Source organism: Scyliorhinus torazame, chromosome 13, assembly GCF_047496885.1.
Source record: "Scyliorhinus torazame isolate Kashiwa2021f chromosome 13, sScyTor2.1, whole genome shotgun sequence".
Classification (NCBI taxonomy): Eukaryota; Metazoa; Chordata; class Chondrichthyes; order Carcharhiniformes; family Scyliorhinidae; genus Scyliorhinus; species Scyliorhinus torazame.
In genome coordinates, this window is record NC_092719.1 from 35,407,526 (window position 1) to 35,434,673 (window position 27,148).

The 27,148-nt window shown below is 48.7% G+C and overlaps 1 protein-coding gene and 1 non-coding gene across 2 annotated transcripts in view; both read left to right on the forward strand.

Annotated features, from left to right (window-relative positions):
- The window catches only part of fbxl13 (F-box and leucine-rich repeat protein 13), a 444,736-nt gene that overhangs the window by 400,038 nt on the left and 17,550 nt on the right, over positions 1–27,148 (forward strand). Inside the window, exon 20 of the mRNA XM_072471330.1 lies at positions 21,589–21,723. Within this exon, the coding sequence (XP_072327431.1) occupies positions 21,589–21,723 (135 nt within the window). The remainder of the gene's footprint in view (positions 1–21,588; positions 21,724–27,148) is intronic.
- trnaf-gaa (transfer RNA phenylalanine (anticodon GAA)) lies at positions 17,690–17,762 on the forward strand. Its single transcript has one exon. It is a non-coding gene; the product is annotated as a tRNA-Phe (tRNA).

The following is a 27,148-nucleotide window of genomic DNA, read 5'->3' on the forward strand; positions in this document are numbered from 1 at the left end:
AAGGCAGAGGGTAGCAATGGAGGGATGCTTTTCTAATTGGAGGGCTGTGACCAGTGGTGTTCCACAGGGATCAGTGCTGGGACCTTTGCTCTTTGTAGTATATATAAATGATTTGGAGGAAAATGTAACTGGTCTGATTAGTAAGTTTGCAGACGACACAAAGGTTGGTGGAATTGCGGATAGCGATGAGGACTGTCTGAGGATACAGCAGGATTTAGATTGTCTGGAGACTTGGGCGGAGAGATGGCAGATGGAGTTTAACCTGGACAAATGTGAGGTAATGCATTTTGGAAGGGCTAATGCAGGTAGGGAATATACAGTGAATGGTAGAACCCTCAAGAGTATTGAAAGTCAAAGAGATCTAGGAGTACAGGTCCACAGATCACTGAAAGGGGCTACACAGGTGGAGAAGGTAGTCAAGAAGGCATACGGCATGCTTGCCTTCATTGGCCGGGGCATTGAGTATAAGAATTGGCAAGTCATGTTGCAGCTGTATAGAACCTTAGTTAGGCCACACTTGGAGTATAGTGTTCAATTCTGGTCGCCACACTACCAGAAGGATGTGGAGGCTTTAGAGAGGGTGCAGAAGAGATTTACCAGAATGTTGCCTGGTATGGAGGGCATAAGCTATGAGGAGAATAAACTCGGTTTGTTCTCACTGGAACGAAGGAGGTTGAGGGGCGACCTGATAGAGGTATACAAAATTATGAGGGGCATAGACAGAGTGGATAGTCAGAGGCTTTTCCCCAGGGTAGAGGGGTCAATTACTAGGGGGCATAGGTTTAAGGTGAGAGGGGCAAAGTTTAGAGTAGATGTACGAGGCAAGTTTTTTACGCAGAGGGTAGTGGGTGCCTGGAACTCACTACCGGAGGAGGTAGTGGAAGCAGGGACGATAGGGACATTTAAGGGGCATCTTGACAAATATATGAATAGGATGGGAATAGAAGGATACGGACCCAGGAAGTGTAGAAGATTGTAGTTTAGTCGGGCAGTATGGTCGGCACGGGCTTGGAGGGCCGAAGGGCCTGTTCCTGTGCTGTACATTTCTTTGTTCTTTGTTCTTTGTTTGTAGTTGCTGGTTGCTTTCTTCTGACTGTTACTTCAATTACACACATTTTTGATATTTTCCAAATTCCATAGGGAGTGGTGTCGCAGTTGTGGACTTTGCGCACAGACCAGATATGGGTGCACAAATTAGTAGGTCTTCCTCTGGGAACGGTGTGTGACTGGGAGAGTAAGTTGAGCTCATGTAGAGCATGATAAGCTGGTAGAAGAGGGAGAGGTGAAGGGCTCTTAGCAGGAGTCCATGTCTGTCCAGCGTATTTGAAATACCTGTGCTTCACTAGGGGGGGTGTCATTTAAATCTGCCAACTGCTGCAGTCACAAATGCAAACGCAGAGCGGGGCAAGTGGTTGAGAAAGTTACTGTTTTGAAGAACTTTCAAGCAGCTGGCTCCTTTCACGCTGAAGATATTGGCAACTTCTAAATGTTTATAGTACACTGTTGCACTGAAGCTCTTTATGCATTTCATTCCCTTTTGCCTGAGGGAAGTAGACAGAATGAGCACAATGATTTGCAAGGTTTGCAAGCTTTTCCTTGGTGAAGGGTATCCATCACTACACATACATTGCTTTTCAGGCAACACATATCAACCCTGTCATGTATTGGAAACAAAAGGGTTTCCCATCCCTCAGTGTGTAGATGGAAAGTCACCTTATGCACAGTGTCATGCAGGCATTCAGTTTTTGGTATCATGGCTGTAGTAATGATGCCTTCATTCTGTGGCAGAATGCTCTACCAGCTGTATTTTCACCAGTTGACTACTGGAAGACAAGAACAACCTGCTGATGACCTGTCTCATGACTCTGTTTCGGAACTCTTGCACACATCTGTAGCATATATACAATGAAAGCTATGCTGTCACAATAGATGTGATAGGCCAGACCATTGATATACTGAGGCAATGATTCCACTGCCTAGACTGTTATGGAGGACCCCTTCAATATTTGGCTGAGTGGGTATCAAAGTTTGTGGTGTAATGCTGCAGGCATTGATACCTCACCATCATGAGAGGCCAGCCCTTGCTACCACATATCAGGTAAGGAGAGAGGGAGATGAAGGTAGAGGAAATGCAGCTACAACCTATACCACCTTTGGTTGCCTGGGCTATAGGTAAAGAACATAGAAATTAGAATGTTTACAGCACATAAGGAGACCATTCAGTCTCTTATGTCCATGTTGGCTCTGTTTTAGAGATACTCAGCCAGCCCCATTCCCCATCTTTCCCCCGTAGCACCACAATGTTTTCTCTTTGGATAATTATCCAATTGTCTTTTGAAATCTACGGTTGAATCTACTTCCACCACGCTTTAAGGCACTGCATTCCACTCACTCCGTAAAAAGCTTTCCTCATGTTGTCTCTGGTCCTTTTACCAATCACTTTAAATTTGGTGTCCTCTGGGTCTTAACCCATCCACCAATGGGAACAGTGTTACGATCCCAGTTGATGTTATAACTGGATGGGAAGATCCCCAAATGGAACCTTGGCTCAGAAGACTGTAAATTGTACTTTTTTAAAGAAAATGTGGAGGAACAGAATCACAGGACCAATAATTAGTTTTAAACAAGAAAAAAAATATTCATTAAACATGAAAAATTGGATTATGCTACAATAATCCTTTCCTTCCCCCTTAGTTTAACAAATACACACAGATTTTAAGATTAACATGGATTACAAAGTACATATTAAGCTACAATGGTCTCATTAACACACACAATCCCTTATAAGCACACAAGATGACTGTGGTCAAATACACTCTGCTTTGAACTCAGGTTAGTTTTTGTGAATCTCTCCTCAGAATTTCCCCAGATAATTATCACATGAGAGCTTCCAAACTCCACTGTCAAAAAAACACTTTCAAATCTTGGTTCACAATAATGCTTTCCATTAGCAGTTTGCATTCTTTAATCCAATCCAGGTTTTTCAAATAACACTTTTAAGCAAAGCTTCTGCTCCACTTTTTGCAGTGAATCCAGTCCAGCTTTTACACCAACACCTTTTGGATTTCTTTGGCTTGACTGCTGTACAAACTGTTCAGAATTGCTTTAACTCTCGATTCCCAGACTCTAAGAAAATAGCATTAACATGTTTGATTTACCTCTGAAGTCTGCTGTCCCACTTTAAATTTGGTTACTGCAATTGTTTCTTTAGCTCAAAACCCTTTGTTTACTCTTCTTTGATTTCTTCTGAACAATACCTTGGTCTCTGTACTCTTAACCCCAGTTGTCTTACGACATCCTTTCTGTCCCAATTCCCTGATTATCTGGATTGTATCTTGTTCCTCAGGAAGCCTGCAACTTTGAAACTCTTTTGTCTTGTCCAGCTTCTCCTGGCAGATCTGAGAGATGTTCACTCCCTGGTGTCCTATCCCCAACAGCAATATATCCAGCTAAAACTAAGACTGGAAAGTTTTTCAACCTTATAAGTCCTCCAGTTGCTAAGCAACGACTATTACTCCTATTCATTCCTTACGTGTAACCCTCCCTAAGCACAGTAGAATCACAGTTGGAATTAAAACAAACCCCGACACATACAAACACTTTTGTCCAACATGAATCTAATGACTAAGTTTTACCCTTTCATGCACAGAAACATTAAATTAAACCCACTTAAAACTATACCTTATTTCTATTGTTTTAAAATACAAACAAATCCCTTAAAACTACCTTTGTTTTCCTAACCACAATTTATCCCTATCTACTCTGTCCAGACCTCTGATTATTTTGAATACCTCTATCAAATGTTCCCTCAAACTTCTCTTCACTAATTCTTCTCGAATCTATTCTCATAACTGAAGTCTCTCATCCCTGGAACCTTTGTGTAAATCTTTCCCACATCCCCTCCCATGTCTTTGCGTCCTTCCTGAAGCATGGTGCCCAGAGTTGAACATAATTGAGGCCAAACCAATGTTTTGTATAGATTCACCATAACTGTCTTGCTTATAACTTTACTTATAAAGCCCAGGATTTCCATTATTTATTAATAGCTTCATCAACCTGCCCTACCACCTTCAACAATTTGTGCACATACACCTCTAGGTCCCTCTGCTCCGACACTGCCTTTATAATTGCATCCTTTATTTCATATTGTTTTTTGTTGTTCTTCCTACTAAAATGCATCTCTTTGTGCCAACTCCCATGTTAGCTGATATTGGTAACAGTTCTCTTTGCTCCTACTTTCCTCCAAATTCACCATATTAACCCTCTCAAAGATCCAACCATTCACCCTTGTGTCCTTGCAAACATTCCATCTCCTTTGTCGCTTCAAAGTCCTTGAATATGTTGTCTGCAAAATTTCATTTTTCCCAGAATCTTTCTTTATTCATTCCTGGACATGGGCATTGTAGCAAGGTCAACATTTATTGCCCATCCCTAACTGTCCTTGAGAAGATGGTGGTGAGCTGCCTTCTTGAACTGCTCCAATCTGAGTGATGTAGGTACATCCACAATGCTGTTCAGTAGGGAATTCCAGGATTTTGACCCAGCGATAGTGAAGCAATGATGACATAAATGTAGGTCGACATGGGGTGTTTTGGAGGAAATCTTGCAGGTGGTACTGTTCCCATGCTCCTACTGTCCTTGTTCTTCTAGGAGTAGAATTCTGAAGCTGTTGTTGAAAGAGCATTGGCCAGTTGCTACAGTGTATTTTGAAGATGGATATACACTGCAGCCAGCTTGTGCCAGTGGTGGAGGGAGTGAATGGTGTGCCAGGTGCCAATCAAACATGCTGTTTTGTCTTTTATGGTGTTTTTTTTAGGATTGTTGGAACTGCACTCATCCAAGCAAGTAAAGTGTATTCCTTCATAGTCCACATTTGTGCTTTGTAGGATGTGGGCAAACTTCAAGGAGGTAGGAGGTGAGTTATTCACCACAGAATGCCCAACCTCCCAACTGCTCTTGTCGCCAGAGTATTTATATGGCTAATCCAGTTTAAGTTTCTGGTTAATGGAAACTCCCTGGATGTTAATGGTGGGGAATTCAATGATGGTAATACTGTTGAACATCCTGTTTGTCCATAAGCAGCGGTGTTTTTGAATTCTTTTTAAAGTAGGGTGTGCCATGTATCTCCAAACCCTCAATTTGTGTGATCCAATTTAATAATAACTTGCAGCAAACTTGCATTGTGATGAACTCAGAAGGTTAATTTATTCACAATCAAACCACACACAAACAAATGTGCACACGTATGGACCAAACTTTTCCAGCCCTTTCCACAGGAGGGATCGTCCGGTCACACCAATGGTGACCCACCCCCCCCCCCCCCCCCCCACCCCCACATACACACGGCACACTCCTCTGGCAGCAGAAGGTGCAGTACACGCGAAACCCTTAGAAATTGGCAGGACTTGAAGATCCCAATGGCGGACTGTCTCCGCTGCTGCAAAATATACTGTGGGGGTGGGGGTGGGGGGGGGGGGGGTGGATGCAGAAAATCCTACCCATGGAGTAAGTGGGGATAGAAAAGAGGAAGATTTACAGAAATGGAAAACAACAATAAAAGAACGGCAGAAATAAATATTAGTTCCTATGATTTCCAGAATCCAAGATGTTTGTGGTGGAGTTCAGTCCAGATGAGCTTCTGGTAGGAGACAGCAACACAAAATCCCTTGAAATGATATTGATGCAGCACAATGGGTTTCTGTACTTAGACCTCTTGACAGGTGATGATCAGAGACTTTTAAAATCAAACAGGCTTCAAGTAGTTGAGAGATGATGGCAGGCTGCTTGGTCCATCAAGACCTCTGCTGGAATTCGTTTTGGTTGATGTTAAATCAGCAGACTTGAGTTGTGAGGCAAGAAATGTAATATTAAAATGATCCAAGTGGCTACACGCATGGCATCATATGACATTCCCCATTAATGATTAATTGCAGCCTCACAAGCAGTTTCCGTGCTTCTGGCCAAAACCGATTGTTTCCCTTGGAGCAAAATGGTAGTAGAACAAATTTGATGTCTCTGATTTTGTTATTTTCCCAGCTAGGGGAGTCAGTTTGTATGTTAGTCATCTAGATTCATTATTATACAGTGAGCCATATGATTAGGTTCAGCAGAGGTTGATTTTAAAATAACAACAACAAAAAATCAAGTTTTGATACACATAGTTTAGATTTATTTTCATGTCTTATTAACATCACACTATACTTTCCACAATGAACATGGTGGCACCTTCATGGTAGCACTGCTAAACCAACCCATGATGGAACATTTGCTGATCACTCCCTCACCATAGACGGAGGTCTCCCAATGTGTCAATGCTGCAGTCAGGGCTGATAGGCAGGATCAGACTACTTATCATTGTGGATATGTGTGTTAGTGATCAGTGGTGCAGGCAGGTTCTCATAGCAGTCCAGTAATTGTTTCAATATGAAGGATTGGTTCCTGAACCAAAAGAGGCAATAGTAGACATCCACAATGTTCTCAACTACTTCCTTTAAAACTCTGGGATGTAAACCATCTGATCCTGGGGACTTGTCATTCTTTAGTGCCATTATTTTAACCTTTTAACCATTATTTTGCATTGCAATAAGTTACTCATCCACTAGTTAGTGACTGATCCTGTGCCATCACTGGAACACCGCATATGGTAGCAATCCTTTGTAGCTTTTTTCTGATAAATGTGATTTTCATTTTGTACCATAAATTTTCACTGCGAAGAGATGGAAATTAGCATAAATATGCTTTGGAACTTTTATTTTTCCAATTAGACTTCATTCTTTTGGAGTATATTTATAGCCGACAAAAGGAATAATTTTTAATATGTGCACATATATAATCAAAGTTTGAAGTTAAAGCCAATAGGAACTTTGAAAAATAAGTACAGAAAACTACATAGATTTAAGTAATCAGCTGCAAGGCATTTGGAGGATAATTTCACAGTTCCGATTTAGAATGAAAAGCAAAATTTTCCATTTAAACATCAAGGGATGGTAGTTTGCCACATATATTAATAACGTATGGCATTTTCCACAACTTAAGGTTTCCTTTTCCTTAACCACATTCTGAAATTGCGAACCAAAATATTGGACGCATAGAGTGGTCAGGAACCAAATTAAAATTATATGTGTAGAAAATGCTAAACCATGATTATAATCTGTTCATAAACTTAGCAAAAGTTGGGTAAAAGTAGTTTCAAATGTTTAGAGTTCTTTCTACTAATCCTTGATCCCCACCATGTTATTCATAGTACACAGAGGGAGAGAATTATGCTACAAAGCTGTTCATCTATCTGATAATTAACTTTTATTGGTAAGCTGAAATAATTTTTAAATTTATTGTATTTAACTAAATTTATTGTTTACACACAATTCCTTTCTCATAAGTATTTGGAATATTGTGCCATGGACTTCTAGTGACAGCCATGGAGTGAGTGGTCATATATTTGGTGGCTCCCTCTCAAGGTGGATTTTTCCGATCCTTCCCCATCCAAATGGTGTGGTATTTGAGGGCAAAAGGTATATGAGTGCCCAGGGAAAGTAATACTCATCTGATGAGGCTAGTGTGTGGATCAGCGGACGAGAGGTGTGACAAGAAAGAGAGAGCAGCTGGAGCAGGAAAGTTTTCATAGTGCGCCACAGGTGAAGATAGCAGAGTGGAAGGGGGCAGCGCTGCCCGCCCAGTGATCGACAGAGCAACTGGTGGAAATTTTGAATAATAAATTACAGCAATAGAGGAAAGAAGATTTGGTCAAGGTGATTGAGTGTGGAGGCTCAGACCCTGGCGATGCAGAAGGTGGAGGCGGCGGTGGGGAACATGGGGATTGGCTGGCCTCACTGGAGACAGAGATGGGATTGTGTTAAGCAGCCAGAAGAGGCTAAGAGAGAAATTGGAGGACCTCGAGAACCGCTCCAGGAAGCAGAATTTGAGGATTGTCAGGATGCCTGAGCATGCTGCAGAAGTTGATGGGGGAGGAGGCCTTTGGCCAGCCCCTCGAGGTGGATCAGGTACACAGGGCACTGAGGAGGAGGCCACAGGTGGGGGAACCGCCGTGGTGATGGTGGTGAGGCTGCATCGATTTGTGGACAAAGAAAAAATTCTGAAGTGGTTGAGGCAGACCAAGAAATGCACCTGGGAAGGGAGTGAGCTGCAGATTTACCAGGACCTGGATGCGGAGTTGGCTAAGCGGAGGGCAGGGTATAACCGGTAAAGGCGGCCCTCTTTAGAAGAGAGTGAAGTTCGGGGTTTTGTACCCTGCCTGCTTGTGGGCCAAAAGCAGGAATTTTATTTTGACTCACCAGAGGATGCAATGGACATTATGAGGAACAATGGACTGGGAGGAGTGTGTGGACATTAAACTTTGGAGAGGAGTTTTGTGTTCATTGCGGGGTACATGAGGTGGACGATTTGAGGCGGGTTTCGACGGGAGACGGAGATGGTGAGTGCGCCTTTTGCTTCTCTTTGTTTGTTGGTGGTTAGGAGGATTGGGGGGGAATGGTAGACTGGAGGGCTGAGAGGAAGTGAGAGACCTTGGGCAGGAGCCTCCATGCTAGCTGGGTGGGCTAGTTAACGGGGGTGAAGTGGGGCATTGCCAGAAGGAATGCTTGGGGGGTTTGCTTTTTTGTTTGGTGGGGGGATGAGGGAGGGGGGAGGGTTGTTGACATGGGTGTGATTGGTGTGGCGCAGTTGGGAAGGGAGTGATGGTGGCAGACATGTAATAATAATTTTTATATGTGTCACAAGTAGGCTTACATTAACACTGCAATGAAGTTACTGTGAAAATCCGTCACCTAACAGCGCGTCTTTCGGGACTTGTGGGAGGAAACCGGAGCACCCGGCGGAAACCCACACAGATACAGGGAGGTGCAGACTCCGCACAGACAGTGACCCAAGCCGGGAATTGAACATGAGTCCCTGGCACTGTGAAGCAACAGTGCGAACCACTGTGCTACTGTGCTGCATTGAGGGTGGCTGATCCATGGGGGTGGGTCAGTGGAAAGTTGGAGGGAATGCCAGTGGTCCTGATGAATGCCGAATTGGGACGACATGAACTTTATGAGGTGGGTGTTAGGGAGGATCCCAGACCTGGACACAACGGTTGATTTGGGGGACAATTTCAATACGGTCCTGGACCCGAGTTTGGACCGGTCGAGTCCTAAGTCATCGAGGATGTCGGCGGTGGCGAGAGATTTGAGGAGGCTCGTGGAATGCATGGCGGGGGGAAACTTGTGGAGGTTTAGGATGCTGAGGGCGAAGGACTTTTCATATTTCTCCCATGTGCAGCAGGTGTACTCCCGGATCGATATTGTTGTGATGGATAAGGTGCTGCTGGCAGGGGTGCCCGACTCAGTATTCAGCGATTATGGTTTCTGACCACACACTGCATTGGGTGCATTTGTGGGGTGGTTCAGGGGCAGGCCCAATGGCCGCAATGGAGGTTAGATGTGGAGCTGCTGCTGGATGAGGGGGGGTGCGAGCGGGTGAGGGCTGCCATTCGGGGCTATGTGGAGTTGAACAACACGGGGGAGGTCACAGCCGTCACGCTGTGGGAGGCACTGAAGGTGGTAGTTAGGGGGAAATTTATTGGAGGTACTCGGTGATGCCAAATGAGGGTTGTTAAAAGAGAGGCAGAGACTTCAGATGAAGTTTGGGTTAGCGTCCATGGGGATGGCAATGGGGAAGTTGCGGAGGGCCAGAGGGGCAGTGTATGAGTATAGGAAAAAGGTGAGAAGGATGCTGGCCCACTAGTTGATTAAGCAGGCAGTGGCGACGGAGATTAGTAGGGTGAGGGACGGGAGACGTAAGGTGGTGACGGATCCGAAGGGGGTGAATGGGGCATTTGAGGTCTTCTTTAAGGGGCTTTATGAGTCGGAGCCCCCGATGGGGAAGAAGGGGTTCCTGGGTGAGTTGGAGTTCCTAAGGTGGAGGGAGAGAGGGAGCAGGGTCTGGGGCCTCGATTAGACTAAGGGAGGTAATGGATGCAATGCAGGAAGGGAAGGCCCCGGGCCTGGACGGTTTGCAGTAGAGTTTTGTAAAAGGTTTGATGCAGAGCTGGGTCCGCTGTTGATGAGGGCATATAATGAGGCGAGGGATGGTGGGAACTCTCCCAAACATTGATGCAAGCTTCCATCGCCCTGATTTTAAAGAAGGATAAGGACCTGGAGCAGTGTAAGTTGTACCACCCGATATTGCTGCTTAACGTTGATACGAAGCTGTTGGCGAATTGAGGACCAGACGGGATTTGTGAAGGGGAGGCAGTTGTCTGCGAATTTGCTGAAGCTACTTATTGTAATTATATTTTAATTATGTAATTAGAGCAGGAGGTAGAAGTAGTGGTGACGATGGACGCGGAGATGGCTTTTGATTGGGTGGAGTGGGCGTATTTGTTGGAAGAGCTGGGGCGGTTGGGTTTGGGCAGGGGTTAGTGGATTGGGTCCGGCTGCTGTACAGGGTGTAAGTGGCGCGTTCGTACAAACCGGATGAGTTTGGGGTACTTTGGTTTACATCTTGGGACGAGACAGGGGTGTCAGCTCTCCCCATTCCTTTTTGCCTTGGCGATAGAGCCGTTGGCAATGCCACTTAGGGCATTGAGGAATTGGACGGCAATCGAGCGGGCGGTTGCCAAGCATAGAGTTTTGTTATAGGCGGATGATTTGTTATTTTTATCTCAGACCTGGTGGACAGTATTGGAGGGATTATGGAGATTTGAGGAAATTTGGCTAGTTTTGGGGTATAAGTTAAACATGGGAAAGAGAGAGGTGTTCCCGATCAGTACTAGAGGGCAAGAGAGGAGGTTAGGGGAGTTGCTGTACAGGGTGGCGAGGGCAGGTTTTAGGTATTTAGGAATCCAGGTGGCATGGGGCTGGGCCTAGCTACACAAATTGAACTTGGCATGATTGGTGGAGGGAATGAAGGCAGATTTTAAGATGTTTTGCCATTGTTGCTGGCTGGTCGCGTGCAGACGGTGAAAATGACTATGCTTCCCAGGTTTCAGTTCATGCTCCAGATCCTCCTTATATTTGTTCCCAAGTCCTTTTTCAGGAAGGTTAACAGGATCTTTTGGGGTTTGTGTGGGCGGGGAAGACCCCATGGGTGAGGCGGGTGTTCCTGGACAAGGGGCGAGGGCGGGTCAGGCACTGCCAAATCTGATAAATTACTATTTTGTGGTGAATATTACAATGGTGAGGAAACGGGCTGTGGAAGAGATACTGGTTTCGGGGCGGATGGGGGCGGTGTTGTGTAGAGGAACATATTTGAGGGCTCTTTGTTGACACCTCTTCCATTCTCGCCGGTCAGATACTCCATGAGGGCAGCACGGTAGCATTGTGGATAGCACAATTGCTTCACAGCTCCAGGGTCCCAGGTTTGATTCCGGCTTGGGTCACTGTCTGTGCGGAGTCTGCACATCCTCCCCATGTGTGCGTGGGTTTCCTCTGGGTGCTCCGGTTTCCTCCCACAGTCCAAAGATGTGCAGGTTAGGTGGATTGGCCATGATAAATTGCCCTTAGTGTCCAAAATTGCCCTTAGTGTTGGGTGGGGTTACTGGGTTATGGGGATAGGGTGGAGGTGTTGACTTTGGGTAGGGTGCTCTTTCCAAGAGCCGGTGCAGACTCGATGGGCCAAATGGCCTCCTTCTGCACTGTAAATTCTATGATGAGACCAGTGGTGGTGTCGGCGTTACAGGTGTGGAGCCAGTGCAGGCAACATTTTGGGGCTGGAGGGCATGTCAATGTGGCCGCGGGAGTTTTGTGGGAGTGGAATGTGGTGTCAATGTTCCAGGCCAGTCCACCCTATCCCTCCCCCAGTTGGCGAACCTGGAGGCGATCCGAGAGTCCCGTGCGCATTGGCCCTGGCACATACGTCACCCATGCCTGCCTGGGCCCCATGTCCTGCCCATTCTCCCCCTCCTCATCGGACGAGGCCTTGCACGTTCCTCCTCCTCTAGCACATTGGCCCTCTGCTGCGCGATGTTGTGGAGAACACGCAGGCAGCCACAATGCGGATGGCCCTCTCAACATGGGTTAGTGCATGATTGATTCCAGCCCCACAGACCCTGGAGTCCCAACAAAAGTGAATGAACCAATAATTTGTATAACATTTCTGGAATCTTTGGCTCTTGACTGCTCCAATGACTTACAGGCACCAGATTTGTTTATTTATAACAAAAATAGAGATATGACGTGCAATAATTATAGAATAAAGGCCAGATAATTTACTATTTCCACCCCCCCCGCCCCCCCCTTTTACCATCCCACCATTTACCCAAACACACACAAGACAGGCAGACACAGAGGAACAGAGAGAGGTAAAAATAATGAGAGGATTAATATGAAATGGAAGATGACGGTTCTTGATGCAGATTATGAAGTTGGTGCAGCAGCAGACAGTCCTCCCAGAACGCAGAGTGATTGTAACCATTGATTGGATTGCTAACGAGAATCTTCTGGCAGTGCATTCAGTCAGAATTCCCAGCTGTAGGATTTCCTCACAGTCTCAGGCCTGTGTAATTCTAATTTGTTTCCAACTCCACCAAAAGACCTTTCTAAGATAAGATACGGGCACTGCGTTCAGCTGGTGGCTTGTCTGGATTTCTTTAAGATTTTCTTTGTCTCCCCTCAAACCACTGAGAGCTATCTAAACTCTTATTTGGTTTCCAGTCTCACAAGAATGTCCTCCAGCTGTGCTGAGGAGTAAACAGTTTCCAATCGGGTGTCTGAGAGAGGGTGCCTATCAGGGTGGGAGAAACTCGAACCTTCTTCAGCTCTGAGTTAAAAACAAAACTGGAAACACAGTTTCACATAGGAAGGAACATTCCAGAATGGTCATCACCAGTCATCATAGATTATCAGATAAGGCCCGATAATCTGAAACAGCCCATTGGCCGACAGCCAAGTCCATCAGATTGTGTCATCATTGATGTCAGAACAAACGACACATCCTGCTGAAGGTTCTTTTTTTTTTAATTAAAGGAAGTCCATTTTAAAGGCATAGGTCCCACTAATTGTCCAGGTTGAGAAATTGAAATAGCAGAATAAGAGAAATTAAAAGGAAAAAAAACAAGGGACAGACAAATTAAAAGGAGGATCCCTACAATTGGCAGTATTCCATTGCTCCCGCCCCTAAGTTGTATGCACAGAGGTTAAGGCTCCATACTCAATTTAATTTACTCTCCACCAATAAAGTGATGTGCGTGTTACAACGGTCAAATGGAACATTTTATGAATGGGAACAAAGCTGGTTGCCTATTGGCACATCAGCTCAGTCTCCTTCTCCGATTTATTTTGCAGATGCATGACTCCTCCCATAAGCTCACTACCGACCCCACTGACATCAATCTGACCGTCGCTTCCTATTATCGTAACCTATATAAATTTGACCCTATTTCGGATGGCTCGGCAATGGCTAACTTCCGACATAATTTAGAAATCCCTCCTGCTGATGTGGACAAGGGTAGAGGCTTAGAATATATAGAATCACTACAGTGCTGAAGTAGCCCATGTGGCCCATCAAGTCTGCACCTGCCCTCTGAAAGAGCATCCCAACAAGGTCCACTCTTTCCGATCCCCGTAACCCCACCAAACTGCACATCCCTAGACACTGAGGGCAATTTAGCATGGCCAATCCACCTAAGCTGCACATCTTTGGACTGTGGGAGGAAGCCAGTGCATCCAGAGAAAACCCACGCAGGCACAGGGAGAATGTGCAAACTCCACACAGTCACCCAAGGCCAGCTGTTGATGTTGTAAGGCAGCTGTGCTAACCACTGTGCTGCCCTTAGATGATCCCCATGCGCCTAGGAGAGATAACAAATTGTATTGGGTTGATGCAGAGTTGTAAACAGGCTCCGACGCCTTCCCTATAGATTTTTACGAAATGTTCTCCACTCAACTTGCACCCTTGCTGCTAGATTTGTTCAACTCAATGTCACATGGGTCTCCACCCCATACATTAACTCAAGCCTCCATTTCACTTATTCTCAAAGAAGACAGGGACCGAGAAGAGTGTGGCTCTTTTCAGCCTATCTGTCTCCTGAATGCAGATTAGACAAGGTGTCAGCGTCCCGTTTAGACCCATGCCTCTCTGACATAATCTTGGAGGACCAAACTGGCTTCGTAAAGGGTCACCAATTATCCGCAAATGTACGCCGTCTCCTCAACATCATACTTTCTCCAGCTGCCTTGACCTAAGTGGTTGTCTCTCTGGATGTAGAGAAGGCTTTTGACTGAGTGGAATGGGAGTACTTGTTTACAATTTTGGGTAGGGTTTGGGTTTGACCAAAACTTTATTTCATGCATTTGCCTTCTATACACCTCCCCCACCTCAAGTGTGCATACTAACTTCTCACATTGGGTGTACTTTCCCTTGTCCAGGGGAATCCGTCAGGGATGCCCCCTGTCCCCACTGCTCTTCGCTTTAGCAATAGAACCCCTATCAATAGCCCTGAAGTTGTCCACGCTGCTGAAGAGCAGCCTTCAAGCTGGTGTGGGACATTGCGCATCCTAAATAAACTGTGTGTATCAAAATTTGATTTTTTTTTTTGCTATTTTAAAATTACGTCAAACCCCGTTGTGATAGCTACTCTAAAAATATGGAAATAATTCTGTCAACACTTTAAGCTTACCGCTCCTTCCCTAGTAGGCCCTATTTCCAATAATCACTTGCTTTGCCCTCCATGCTCAACTCAGTCTTTGCCTTGTGGAGGGGGAAGGGACTCGTGTGGTTCGCCAACTTGTTTGTAGATGGAAACTTTGCCAATTTCAGCAAGCTCACAGATAAATTTAATTTACCTATGTAGTCTTTATCGTTATTTTCAAGTCTGTGGTTTTGTTCATTCACGCTTTTCATCTTTCCCTCAACCACCCCAAAGTACATTGTTGGAGTGGATTCTGTCTGTACCACAAACCAGTAGTGGTTCTATTTCCAGATTATATGATCTTGTGATATCCTCCGGGCCCTCCCCTCACCTATAGGTGAAAGGGGACTGGGAGGCTGAGCTTGGGCTCTGCCTCATGGGTGATAGGTGAGAGGAGGCCCTGTCTAGGATTAACTCCATGTCCTCCTGCACTCACTTAAGCTTCATTAAATTCAGAGTTCTGCACAGAATTCACTTTACCAAGGACAGAATTAGCAGGTGTTCTCCCATTACAGACAGCAAATGCGACAGGTGCTCATTCACTCCCGTTGAGCACACACCATGGGCGGGATTCTCCACTCCCACGCCGAAGTGGCCGCGCCGTCGTGAACGCCGTCGAGGTTCACAACGCCGCGGAACGGCCCAGGTCCTGACCGATTCAGGCCCTGACAGTGCGCCAGTATCAGGGCCGCGTCATCTACCCACGCCAGGCCTTGTCGCCCGCGTAAAAGCGGCGCTGCATAGATGACGCGGCCGGCGCCGCATAACGAACGTCATCCGCGCATGGGCGGGTTGGCCGGTGCCAACCCGCGCATGCGTGGTTGCCGTCCTCTCTAAGTCCGCCCCGCAAGAAGATGGCGGACGGATCTTGCGGGGCCGCGGAAGGAAGGAGGTCCTCCTCGGTGGGCACCAATCGCGGGCCACCCTACATTTGAGGTTCCCCCCGGTGCAGGATCCCCCCTCGCCCCCCACAGGCCGCCCCCCCCAGCGTTCACGCACCGCCCACGACTGCAGCGACCAGGTGTGGACGGCGCCGGGGGGGAACCCGCCGTTTTGGCCTGGCCGCTCGGCCCATCCTGGCCTCAGAATAGCGGGGGTGCCGGAGAATCGCCATTTTCGGTGTCTCCAGCGATTCTCTGGCCTGCGGCCCGCGAAACTCGACCGGGCCGTTCCCGCCGCTTGGGAGAATCGCGGGAGGGCGCCGGACCGGCGTCCCCGGAAATTTTGGCGGCCCAGGTGATTCTCCCTACCGGCGTGGGAGTGGAGAATCGTGCCCACTGTCTTAGCTCCTATTTGGTTGACGTTGCAGAAAACTGAGGAGACAGTAAAGGCACATGCTGTGGTGATACCGGGTGTGGAGGCATCTCTTATGAGGCAGAGCGATCAGATTGGCTCTTTGGAAGCTGAGATGGCAATAATGGCTAGTGTTAAAGTATTGAGGGCCAAGGTGGATGATCTAGAGTATCACTCCAGGAGACAGAATCTCAGAATTGTGAGGTTGCCAGAGGTAATGCAAGGCCCAAATCCAACGCGTTATAGCTTAAAGATGTTTGGAAGATGGTGGGGCAGGATGGATTGACCTCCCCTCCCGAGCTGGATCGAGCCACCGGTAACTCAGGCAGATGCCCATACCAGCGAACCACCACGGGCAATCATCACGAGGTCCCACAGTTTTCAGGAGCAGGAACGAGTCCTGAGATGGGCGAAAGATCATTGGGGTTACAATTGGGAGGGCCATGCCATCAGGCTCTATTAGGATGTAGGCGAGGAGCTGTCCTAAAAAGCAGGTGCCGTTTAATAAGGCCAAGACCGCATTGTATAAGAGTGGAGTTTGATTTGGGGTGGTATATCCTGCACGTCACAGCCTGGCATTTGATACAAAGGACTATTTGATGTGCCAGAAGAGGCAAATGCTTTTGTTAAGAAGCATGGGCTGGTGGCAAGTTAATCATAATTTTCACAAAGTCTTTGCATGTTTGGGGGGGGGGGGGGGGGCATGTGATTATGGTGATTTGTTGGGGTTTCTTGTGCAAGTTTGTATTTTCTTGTTCTTGTGTGAGATGGGTGTTTTTTCTTTGATTATTAAACGTAGATTTGGATGGGGGCTGGTGGTTATGGCTATTTGTTTTCCCTCTGGGTGGGAGCCGCCCTGCTGGCTCAAGAGTTAGCTTACGGGAGCAGATGGTGGGGGTAACTGCAGCTCATTATTTTAGTGTAGTTTGAGATAATGAGCTTTGTGTTTTTGTTTTGTTTGGAGTTTTAGGGATAGTTGAGGTAGGCGCTTGGAGCATTTGATCGTTTTTTTGGTTGTTTAATTGATTAGTTGCATGTGGTATTGTTGGGAAAAGGGGAGTGGGGGGGGGGGGGTAAGAATAGTTTTATGACGATGGCGACAGTTTTTCATTGTTTTATCTGGAGGGGGGCTTTGGTGGCCATCTTGGGTGGGCCTAGTGCCTGTACTCTTTTAAGTAGTTGCTTGATTACACCGTTGGTGGAAATGGCTGACTGGGGTGGGGGGAGAGGGATTGAAAGCCCCCAATTCGGTAAGTCACTTTGAATGTAAGGGGGTTGAATGGCCCAATGAAAAAGTCAAGGATATTTGCTCACCTGAAAAGACTGAGTGCTGATGTGGTGTTTCTGCAGGGGACTCATTTGCGGGTCAGGGACCAGACAAGGTTACGGAAGGGGTGGGACAGGTATTCTGCTTGGAGTTTGATAGTCGGGCCAGGGGGCGCGGCAATTTTGATTAATTAAAGAGTTATTATCACGCTCCTGCCGTATATATCGACCCGCTGATAGTGCCGACACAGGGTCCATCACCCTGGAGTGATGTTGCACAGACCCTTGGAGAGTAGAACAGGGTGGTTGGGGAAGGGGCGATTTAATGGGGAGGGGGGATAGAAGGGAAGGAGGGAAATGGGGATGTGGGTTTGAGCTGATGGATATAGCCTTGTCCTATGTGAATCTGGTGAGGCTGAGGGCCTCTCTGGTCCTCCAGGCATGTAAGACCCTTGCTGCCACCTATCCTCCATCCTCTAGCCTCTCTCTGGCTCCTTTATGGTAGCCAAAATAGCTCAGTTGGGAGAGCGTTAGACTGAAGATCTAAAGGTCCCTGGTTCAATCCCGGGTTTCGGCAATATTTTGTGTAGAAGATTGTAGTTTAGTCGGGCAGCATGGTCGGCACGGGCTTGGAGGGCCGAAGGGCCTGTTCCTGTGCTGTACATTTCTTTGTTCTTTGTTTGTTCTTTGTTTACGGGCTCATCCTCCAGCCCCTCCCTGGTCCGCCTCCTCCTCCTTAGACGAGGCCGTATGTCCCTTCTCCTCCAACATGACCCCTGCTGTTTGCCAGGTTGTGGAGGGCACAGCAGACCACCGCAAAGCAGGAGATCCTCTGGGGGGTGTGCAGTGCACCACGAGAGCGGCCCAGGCATCAGAACTGCATTTTGAGCAGTCCAATGCACCGCTCAATGACAGCTCGGGTGGAGCATGGCCTCATTGTATCGGGTCTCTGCCTCGGGCTCAGACCTCCGCACCGACGTCATCAGCCAGGACCTCAGTGGACAGCCCTTGTCCCCAAGAGTCAACCCGTCATTCTGGGGTTGGTTCTCGAAGATGCCTGGGATCTCTGAGTGCCCCAGGATGTAGCTGTCATGCACACTCCCTGGGTAGCGGACACACACGTGCATGATACCGAGGCAGTGGTCACACACAATCTGAACATTAAGGGAGTGGAACCCCTTCCTGGTAATAAAGGGCACTCCTTGATGCCCCTGTGTGCGCAAGGTTGCATGTGTCCTATCAATTGCACTCCGGCCTGAGGCACCCCAGTGAATACAGAGCATTCAGCAGCCTGAGCACCTTGGTGGGCCTCGTCCAGCTCAAAGGTGATGTAGTTAGATTCCTGGCATATGGGGCATATGTGACCTCCCGGATGCACCTGTGGGCTGTAGCTTGAGAAATGTCAAACAGGTCACCGCTCAAGCCCTGGAATGAGCCAGTAGCACAAAGGTTCAGGGCTGCGGTGACCTCCTCCTCCACCGGGTGCCACATCCATGAGGACGTGGCACAGGTGCCGCACTGCCTCTTTGTTGAGACGGAGTCTCCTGTGACACATGCTGTCCGTCATCTTATCGAAAGACCAACAATGCCTGTTCGCCTTAGGCCGTCGCTGGCTTCCCCCCTCTGGGTTCCTCCTTGCCCTGATGGGCAGTCGGGTCTTCAAGGTGTGCGGCAGCCCCCTGCACAAGGGGTGCCGCCTCGAGCCTTCTCCGTTGTCTGCCTGACACTAGCAATGTGAGGGCAGCCGCTGCGTGACCGATACCACTGTTCATTTTGATATCTGTTTGGAATTGGAAAAGGAGATAGACCAACAATCAGTTAGGGCTTCCATCCCGGGACCCTGAAATCCCACAAGCACCCCTTCCCCTACCCTTACCATGACTGGCCCACCTTCTCTCAGAGTACCATCCAACAAGACAGTTCTGCTGACAAACCTTTTTCTGCACACTCACCCCCGGCCACATCAGGGGCTCCTACACCAGACTTCTGCCAGGTACATTAGGGAGACCGTGCTCAGGTGCCGTCCCCTGATCCGCTCACTTACCCTTTGGGTACAAGAGAATCCCCAGTGCTAAAGCCCTGTTCTTTAGTGTTTGACTATTGGCAGCTGCCTCTATGGTGCTAACGCTCCTAGAGTTCAGGCACAGTATTCAGTCTTCAAAACTTCTTTGAGATGCTATGCACTAATCATCCTCTGAGGCATGGCACATGTGCCCTCGAGGAGGCACTTGAGGGTTGAGAATATTATGTTTATTAAATGGTCAACAGGAACAAAGATTTGAAAATCAACTATGTAACATCCCACATATCACACTAATCATTAAACAACAAGAAAACCTAACAGTTTCATATTGGTACAAATACAAAGCCATATCAGTTCATTTTCAAAAAACAAAACACGCTTGCAGGGTCCTTAACAGAAACGGAGGATAAGCCTGAGAATGTGTTATCATGTCCAGAACTTTGTCGTAGAAATGATCTGTCTGTCAATGTGTTACTTTTTCCACGTATCAGTGCAGAAGCCACAGCTGTGCACACCTTCCCACATGGCCCAATCTCACCGGAACAAATCCTGGCATCCACATATTCAACTGGCTCTCAAGGTGCAGTTGAACCTTCTTCATTTCCAGCGTGTTTAACCCATGGTGACTTGCCAGTGACATGCAGTACTCTCCGCACCAGCATTTCTTCAACGGCGTTACCAGGTGGCCCATTTGGAACAATGCCATGCACCAGGTTCTGCAGTGTTTTCTTGCTTCAAACCAGATTGCCTTCTGGACTCATACATCCCGCTGAGCCCAGTGTTCCAGGACCCAGGTATCTTAGAAAAAATTGTCTTTCTTTCCAGCTGCAGAAAAGGATGGAAACAGCAACAGCTGCCTCCAGTCATTTGCAGCCACAATCAGGAGCAAGCAGCAAACACAACCTGCAGCTGTGAAGTGCTTTCACAACTAACAAGGCCATTTCATCATTTGCAATAGCAGTCAGCTGTGAAGTTAGAGGCTAGTCACAGTCAAAGGAAGTGAAATTGACTTTCAGCATTAAAGCCATAGCAAGGCTCTGTCCAGGAAGTGTTTGGTGGTACAAACAGGCTGCAGCTTGCCCCTGTTATGGGTAACTTGATGGCCCCACAGATGTAAAGCCCCTCACCCCCCACCCGCCAGGCGACCCACAACCTGGAACGTTTCAGCCCCACGACCAAGCCCAACTTCCCTGAGGTGCCCTCCACCCCACCCCCTGAGCACTGGGCCAGCAGCTCCATGCCCTGGATCTGCATGCCAGAAAATGGAAAGGGCTACTCACCTCTTCACTTACCCTCAGAAGCCATCACGCCAGCTTCATGTTTTTAAAAAGGAGTATTAAACGACACCCATGTGATTTCTTGCTGGCGAGTCAGGTAATTCCTGGGAGGCTGCTGCATTCAACTTCAATCTTGCTAATGAGATTCAAATGAATGCAAATGAGGGTTAATGATATGTTTGCCATTTTTGGGCGAGATCCAGAACTCGATATCGAGAGTGGGCCGGGTAAATTGGAAACTGGTTCCTGGCTGGCGCAAATCTCGATTTTGGCCTTTTCCGCTATTTACCCGATGTGCCCAGATCCCTGCCAGTCACAACACGGTGGTTGAATTGCGCCCATCAGGTTTAATGTAAAATTTTGATTTATTTTCATGTTTTATTGACATTGTAATTAATTGCTGCATATAATAGGATTTGATATTGTCAGTTGTGTGCCATCTCATGTGACACATGTCTGCCCATAATATATGGAATATATTAGGCCAAGAACGAATAGTAGAGATTTGGAAGATTATCTCATGAGGGTGAAATGGAACCCATGTTATTTTGATTGCACTTCGTCTATGGAAAAGTGCACTTCATTGGTTGAATAATCTTTTCGCTTCCTTTTTTTAATGTTTTTGAGACCTGCTAAACATTAAACAGTTTGCATCAATCACAAAATGCTATTGGTCTGGCCTGAAGATTATTCCATAATACTCTGATCTCATAATTAAGTTGCTTACAATTGGAAAGTTGACAACTGGCTATGGATTCAGCAACAAATGGTCTGTAATGTAAATAACTGGCGGAATTCTCTGGATCCCCAACCATGTGTTTCTCAGTCGTTCACTGGCTGCGGGATTATATCTTCCCGCTGTTTGTCAATGGGATTTCCCATTGAAACCACCCCACGCTAGCGGGAAATCCGCTGGCCGGGATGCCGGGAAAAGTGAATCCCGACGACGGGAATTCCAACCAATGCCTGGTATGTGTTGCAGGTTCCTAAGAAATTGGGAAAATAATTTACAAAATTTAAAAAGAAAACAATATACAAAATATAGATCTTCCTAATTTTGATATACATAATATTAGTTTTTATTGTGGCATTTTGTATTCAAGAAATTCTATACTAAGGTGACCAATCTGGAATACTTGGAGCTCACCCATTGCATCTTAGTGTCTGACATGAGCACAAAGACGCTGGCCTTCTGTTGCAGAAGACTCACTTCACTGAACATCGCTGGATGCCCAAAGGTAAATTCAGAATATTTGAACTATTTTATTGGGTATTTTATTCTCTATTTTTCCTGTTTTCTCCCAGTTTTAGTTCTTCCAGAGTTATATAACTGCTTCTAAGAAGATTACATGGTCAGCCTGAATCTAGATCCTTTTAATGTTATTCCCCTGGGATTGCCCAAATTTGCTTTTTTGACTTCCAATAAGATAATTTATCTCCATCTGGAGCAAATGGCCAACATGTGTTTAAGTGCAACCTTTTAAGCACTTTGTTTGGGGCCTACCCGTTTATTCAATATTAGTTTGAGTGATGCAGATTCATAGAAAGAATGATCCAATCACAATAAATAAAATAACCTTCCTTCAATTCTAAACTGGCCATCCAGATGTTACAGTAATCGTAATTACTGCACACTCTCAGGTCAAACAATAATCCTCCTGGAGATATCTGGCAGATATGTCAACTGCCCCCTGCTCAGCCGGAGTCTTTGACGGCATGCTCGGTCCGGCAAGTCCTCAGATGACAGTCACTACCGGTACACGAGGCCTCATGCGGTGCCTCCTTTGCACCTTCTCCTTGGCCTGTTTGGTGGCCTGCTCCCATCCACAGCAGCTGCCTCCAGTTCCTCTCGGGCGTGCTCCACTGTTGCATGCTCCGTTGCTGCAGCTTCCTCCTCCTCGAGAAACTCCAGCTTGAACAGCCGCAGGACATCCCCCAGAGCCGCGGCGACTAGCTGGAAGGTCACCATTGCTGGTTGAATTCCAATATCCATTGTCTGTAGGTGGTGAAAGGCCGCCATGTTAGGATGATGTGTACCCCCATGCCCAACGGAATTCATGGTGCCTCTGGCTGGCACTGCAGATTCTGCACCCGCATGTTCCCCCTCCCGCTCCCCGCTTCTCTGGTCCCTTCAGTGCCCGGCACCGTGGGGGCTTCTGGATCTGGTACCTGTCCCTGCTGCCGGGGTTACTGTTGGTTGGCGCTGCTGAGGCACGATCAATTGGACAAAAGACCATAGTTGAATCCAACTGAGGCTTCATTGCTATCCGATGTGTGGCCTCCCACAGCAGCTGGCGAAATGGCTGCTGGCTGGAGGACACGCATATTTATACAGGCAGGGACTACCGGCGAACCTGTAGTACAGGTCCTACCGTACATCACCTAATACAGGCGCAACAGTGGTTTACCACATTCACCCCCTGTTAAAAATTGAGTCCGGCAGGGGTGGTGGATAACTATATACAACAATGAGTTAATATTTACAAGATTTGAGCAAACAAATGTCCTTTGATGTCCGGTGGACCGGTCAGAGGTTTAGCTGTTCCGGGGCCTTGATGTTCCTCTGGAAGCGAAGCAGTGGTGTCGGCGACGTTGGTGCTGATCTGGTCGATGGTGACTCTGGGAGCGTGCCGAAATCCTCTTCATCGTCGGGCGTGGGCAGGGGGGGTACAGATGGTCCTGTGGGGGGTGCTGTTGTGAGCGACAGGAGAGGGGAGGGTGGCGCCGGAGGCGGAGGGGGTGGAACCTGCTGGTGTCAGGTCCCTGAGGGAGACAGTATCCTGGCGGCCGCCGGGGAACGCCACGTAGGCGTACTGGGGGTTTGCGTGGAGCAAGTGTAACTTCTCCACCAACGGGTCTGCCTTGTAGAGTCAGACGTGCTTACGGAGAAGCATGGTTCCCGGAGCTGCGAGCCAAGTCGGGAGCGACACCCCAGATGTGGACTTCCTGGGGAAGGCAAAAAGACGTTCATGTGGTGTATTGTTCGTGGCAGTGCAGAGTAATGAGCAAATGGAGTGGGGTGCATCAGGGAGGACGTCCTGCCAGCGGGAGGCCGGGAGGTTTCTGGACCGTAGGGCCAGCTGGACGGCCCTTCATACCATCCCATTCTCCCTTTCTACCTGTCCGTTTCCCCGGGGGTTATAGCTTGTCGTTCTGCTGGAGGCGATACCCCTGCTGAGTAGGAACTGACGCAGCTCATCACTCATGAATGAGGATCCCCTGTCACTGTGGAGGTAGGTGGGGAAACCGAACAGAGCGAGGATTGTGTTGAGCGCTTTAATGACGGTGCTGACGTCATGTCGGGGCATGGGATGGCAAAGGGGAATCTGGAGTATTCGTCGATCACACTGATAAAATATGTGTGACGGTCGGTGGAGGGGAGGGGGCCTTTGAAGTCCACGCTGAGGCATTCAAAGGGGCGGGAGGCCTTCACCAGGCGCGCGCAGTCCGGCCGGTAGAAGTGCGGCTTGCACTCTGCACAGACCTGGCAGTCCCTGGTGATTGTCCTTACTTCCTCGACGGAGTAGGGCAGATTTTGTGCCTTAATGAAGTGGTACAACCGTGTGACTCCTGGGTGACAAAGGCTGTCGTGCAGGGCCCGGAGTCGGTCTACCTGTGCGCTGGCACATGTACCTCGGGATTGGGCGTCTGGAGGTTCGTTGAGTTTGCCGGGGTGATACATAATCTCGTAATTATAGGTGGAGAGCTCGATTCTCCACCGCAAGATTTTATCATTTTTCATCTTGCCCCGCTGTGTGTTGTTGAACATGAAGGCTACCGACCGTTGGTCAGTGAGGAGAGTGAATCTCCTGCCGGCCAGATAATGCCTCCAATGCCGCACAGCTTCAACGATAGCTTGGGCCTCCTTTTCGGCGGATGAGTGCCGAATTTCGGAGGCATGGAGGGTGCGGGAAAAGAATGCCACGGGCCTGCCTGCCTGATTGAGGGTGGCTGCAAGGGCAACGTCCGCTGCGTCGCTTTCTACTTGGAAAGGAAGTGTTTCGTCTACAGCGTGCATTTCAGCTTTGGCAATATCAGCTCTGATCCGGGCGAAAGCCTGCTGGGCCTCGGCTGTCAGGGGGAAATGAGTGGACTGTATGAGTGGGCGGGCCTTGTCCGCATAGTTTGGGACCCACTGCGCGTAATATGAGAAGAACCCCAGGTAACGTTTGAGGGCGTTGGGGCAGTGGGGGAGGGGGAGCTCCATGAGGGGGCGCATGCGGTTGGGATCGGGCCCCAGAACTCCGTTCTGGACCACCTAGCCGAGGATGGCTAAGCGGTTTGTGCTGAACACACACTTCTCCTTGTTGTAAGTGAGGTTTAGGAGAGTAGCGGTGTGGAGAAATTTAGCAAGGTTGGCGTCGTGGTCCTGCTGATCATGGCCGCAGATGGTGACGTTGTCTAGGTACGGAAAGGTGGCCCGCAGCCCGTACCGGTCGACCATTCGGTCCATCTCCCTTTGGAAGACCGAGACCCCCTTTGTGACGCCGAAGGGGACCCTAAGGAAGTGGTATCGGCGGCCGCCTGCCTCGAAGGCGGTGTATGGACCGATTTACAGATGGGGAGTTGGTGGTAGGCGGATTTCAGGTCTACCGTTGAGAAGACCCGGTACTGCGCAATCTGGTTAACCATGTCAGATATGCGTGGGAGGGGGTACGCATCGAGCTGCGTGTACCGGTTGATGGTCTGCCTGTAGTCCACGATCATTCGGTGTTTCTCCCCAGTTTTAACTACTACCACTTGAGCTCTCCAGGGGCTGTTGCTGGCTTCGATGATGCCTTCCCGAAGCAGTCGCTGGACTTCGGACCTGATGAAGATCATGTCCTGGGTGCTGTACCGTCTGCTCCTGGTGGCAACATGTTTGCAATCTGGAGTTAGATTGGCAAAGAGGGAAAGTGGGTCGACCTTTAGGGTCGCTAGGCTGCACACAGTAAGGGGTGGTAAGGGCCCGCCGAATTTCAGAGTTAGGCTCTGGAGGTTGCACTGGAAGTTCAGGCCGAGGATTAGTGCAGCGCAGAGGTTAGGGAGGACATAGAGGCGGAAGCCGCTGAATTCTATGCCCTGGACTGTGAGCGTGACCGTACAGTACCCCCGGATCGCTACGCAGTGGGATCCGGAGGCCAGGGAGACTTTTTGGTTGGCGGGGTGTATCATGAGGGAGCAGCACCTTACCGTATCCGGGTGTATGAAGCATTCGGTGCTCCCGGAGTCCAGCAGGCAGGAGGTTACATGTCCGTCGACTTTCACGCTGGTGGATGCGTTGGTCAGGTTATGCGGATGAGACTGGGCGATTGACATGGAGGCGAGTCTTGGTTGGTCGTCGGGTAATGGGGCGGCTGGTGAGCCCGGATCCTGGAACGCTGGAGGTGCCCATGTGCTGGGGGGTAGACAAGATGGCGGCGCCCGAAGATCTTGAGGGTTACAAAATGGCGGCGCCCATGGAACGCACGTTGCGGGGGTGGAACAAGATGGCGGCGACCATGGAACGCACGTGTTGCGCGGAGGGGAAGATGGCGGCGCCCACTGGCCGCACGTGATCTGAGGGGGGGGATTGTCCGTGACCGAGGGGGGTGGGGGCGAAAGCGGCTACTGAGCGGGCCTGCCACACCGCGGCGAAGTGACCCTTCTTCCCGCAGGCTTTACAAAGGGCAGCGCAGGCCGGGCAGCGTTGGTGGGGTTGCTTCTGTTGGCTGCAAAAATAGCATCGGGGGCCCCCGGGGTTCGCTGGCTGGTGTGCAGCGCAGGCGTATTAGGTGGGCAGCGCCCCCGCTGGGGCGGCTGTCTGTGGGGTCCACGAAGCGTAGGAGGGGTGGGCCGCGCGGCTGGGGGTGTAGGACTGGACGTTGCGCAGGGCGACCGTCATGGAGAGCGCTAGCGTTTTAGTCTCTGCGAGGTCACGCGTGGCCCCTTCTAGGAGTCGCTGGCTTATGAGATCTGACCCAATTCCAGTCACAAAAGCGTCCCGCATGAGGTCTGAGTGTTCTGTGGCCGTAACGGCCTGACAGTCACAGTCCCGGACTAGTGGGATTAGGGCCCGCCATAAGTCTTCTATGGACTTCCCAGGGAGTTGAGAGCGAGTGCCGAGTGCGTGCCTGGCGAAGAGCGTGGTCGTTTTCTGTGCGTAGTCATGGCTTCGGCGTAGTTCTGCATGTCCTGGATTAACAGAAAGACTTTGGAGCTCAACCTGGAATATAAAATCTGAATCGGGCGAAATCCGGAACAGTGGTTGGTGCCGCTTTGAAATACGCTTCGAAGCAAGCTAGCCAGTACTGGAAGTCCTTTCTGGCGTCGCTTGAGTGAGGATCCAGCTGCAGGCGATCCGGTTTGATATGGAGATCCATCCTTAGAAACTGATAGCAATAAATTGAGGCACGATCAATTGGACAAAAGACGATAGTTGAATCCAACTGAGGCTTTATTGCTATCAAATGTGTGGCTTCCCACAGCAGCTGGCGAAATGGCTGCTGGCTGGAGGACACACATATTTATACAGGCAGACACTACCGGTGAACCAGTAGTACAGGTCCTACCGTATATCACCTAATACACGCGCAACAGTGGTTTACCACAGCTGCCCATGCCAGCAGTACGCTCCGTGGCCCCCCCCTCTGTAGGAGCTACTGCGGGCATTGCGCTTGGGTAGGCCACGTGATGGCCCCTTCC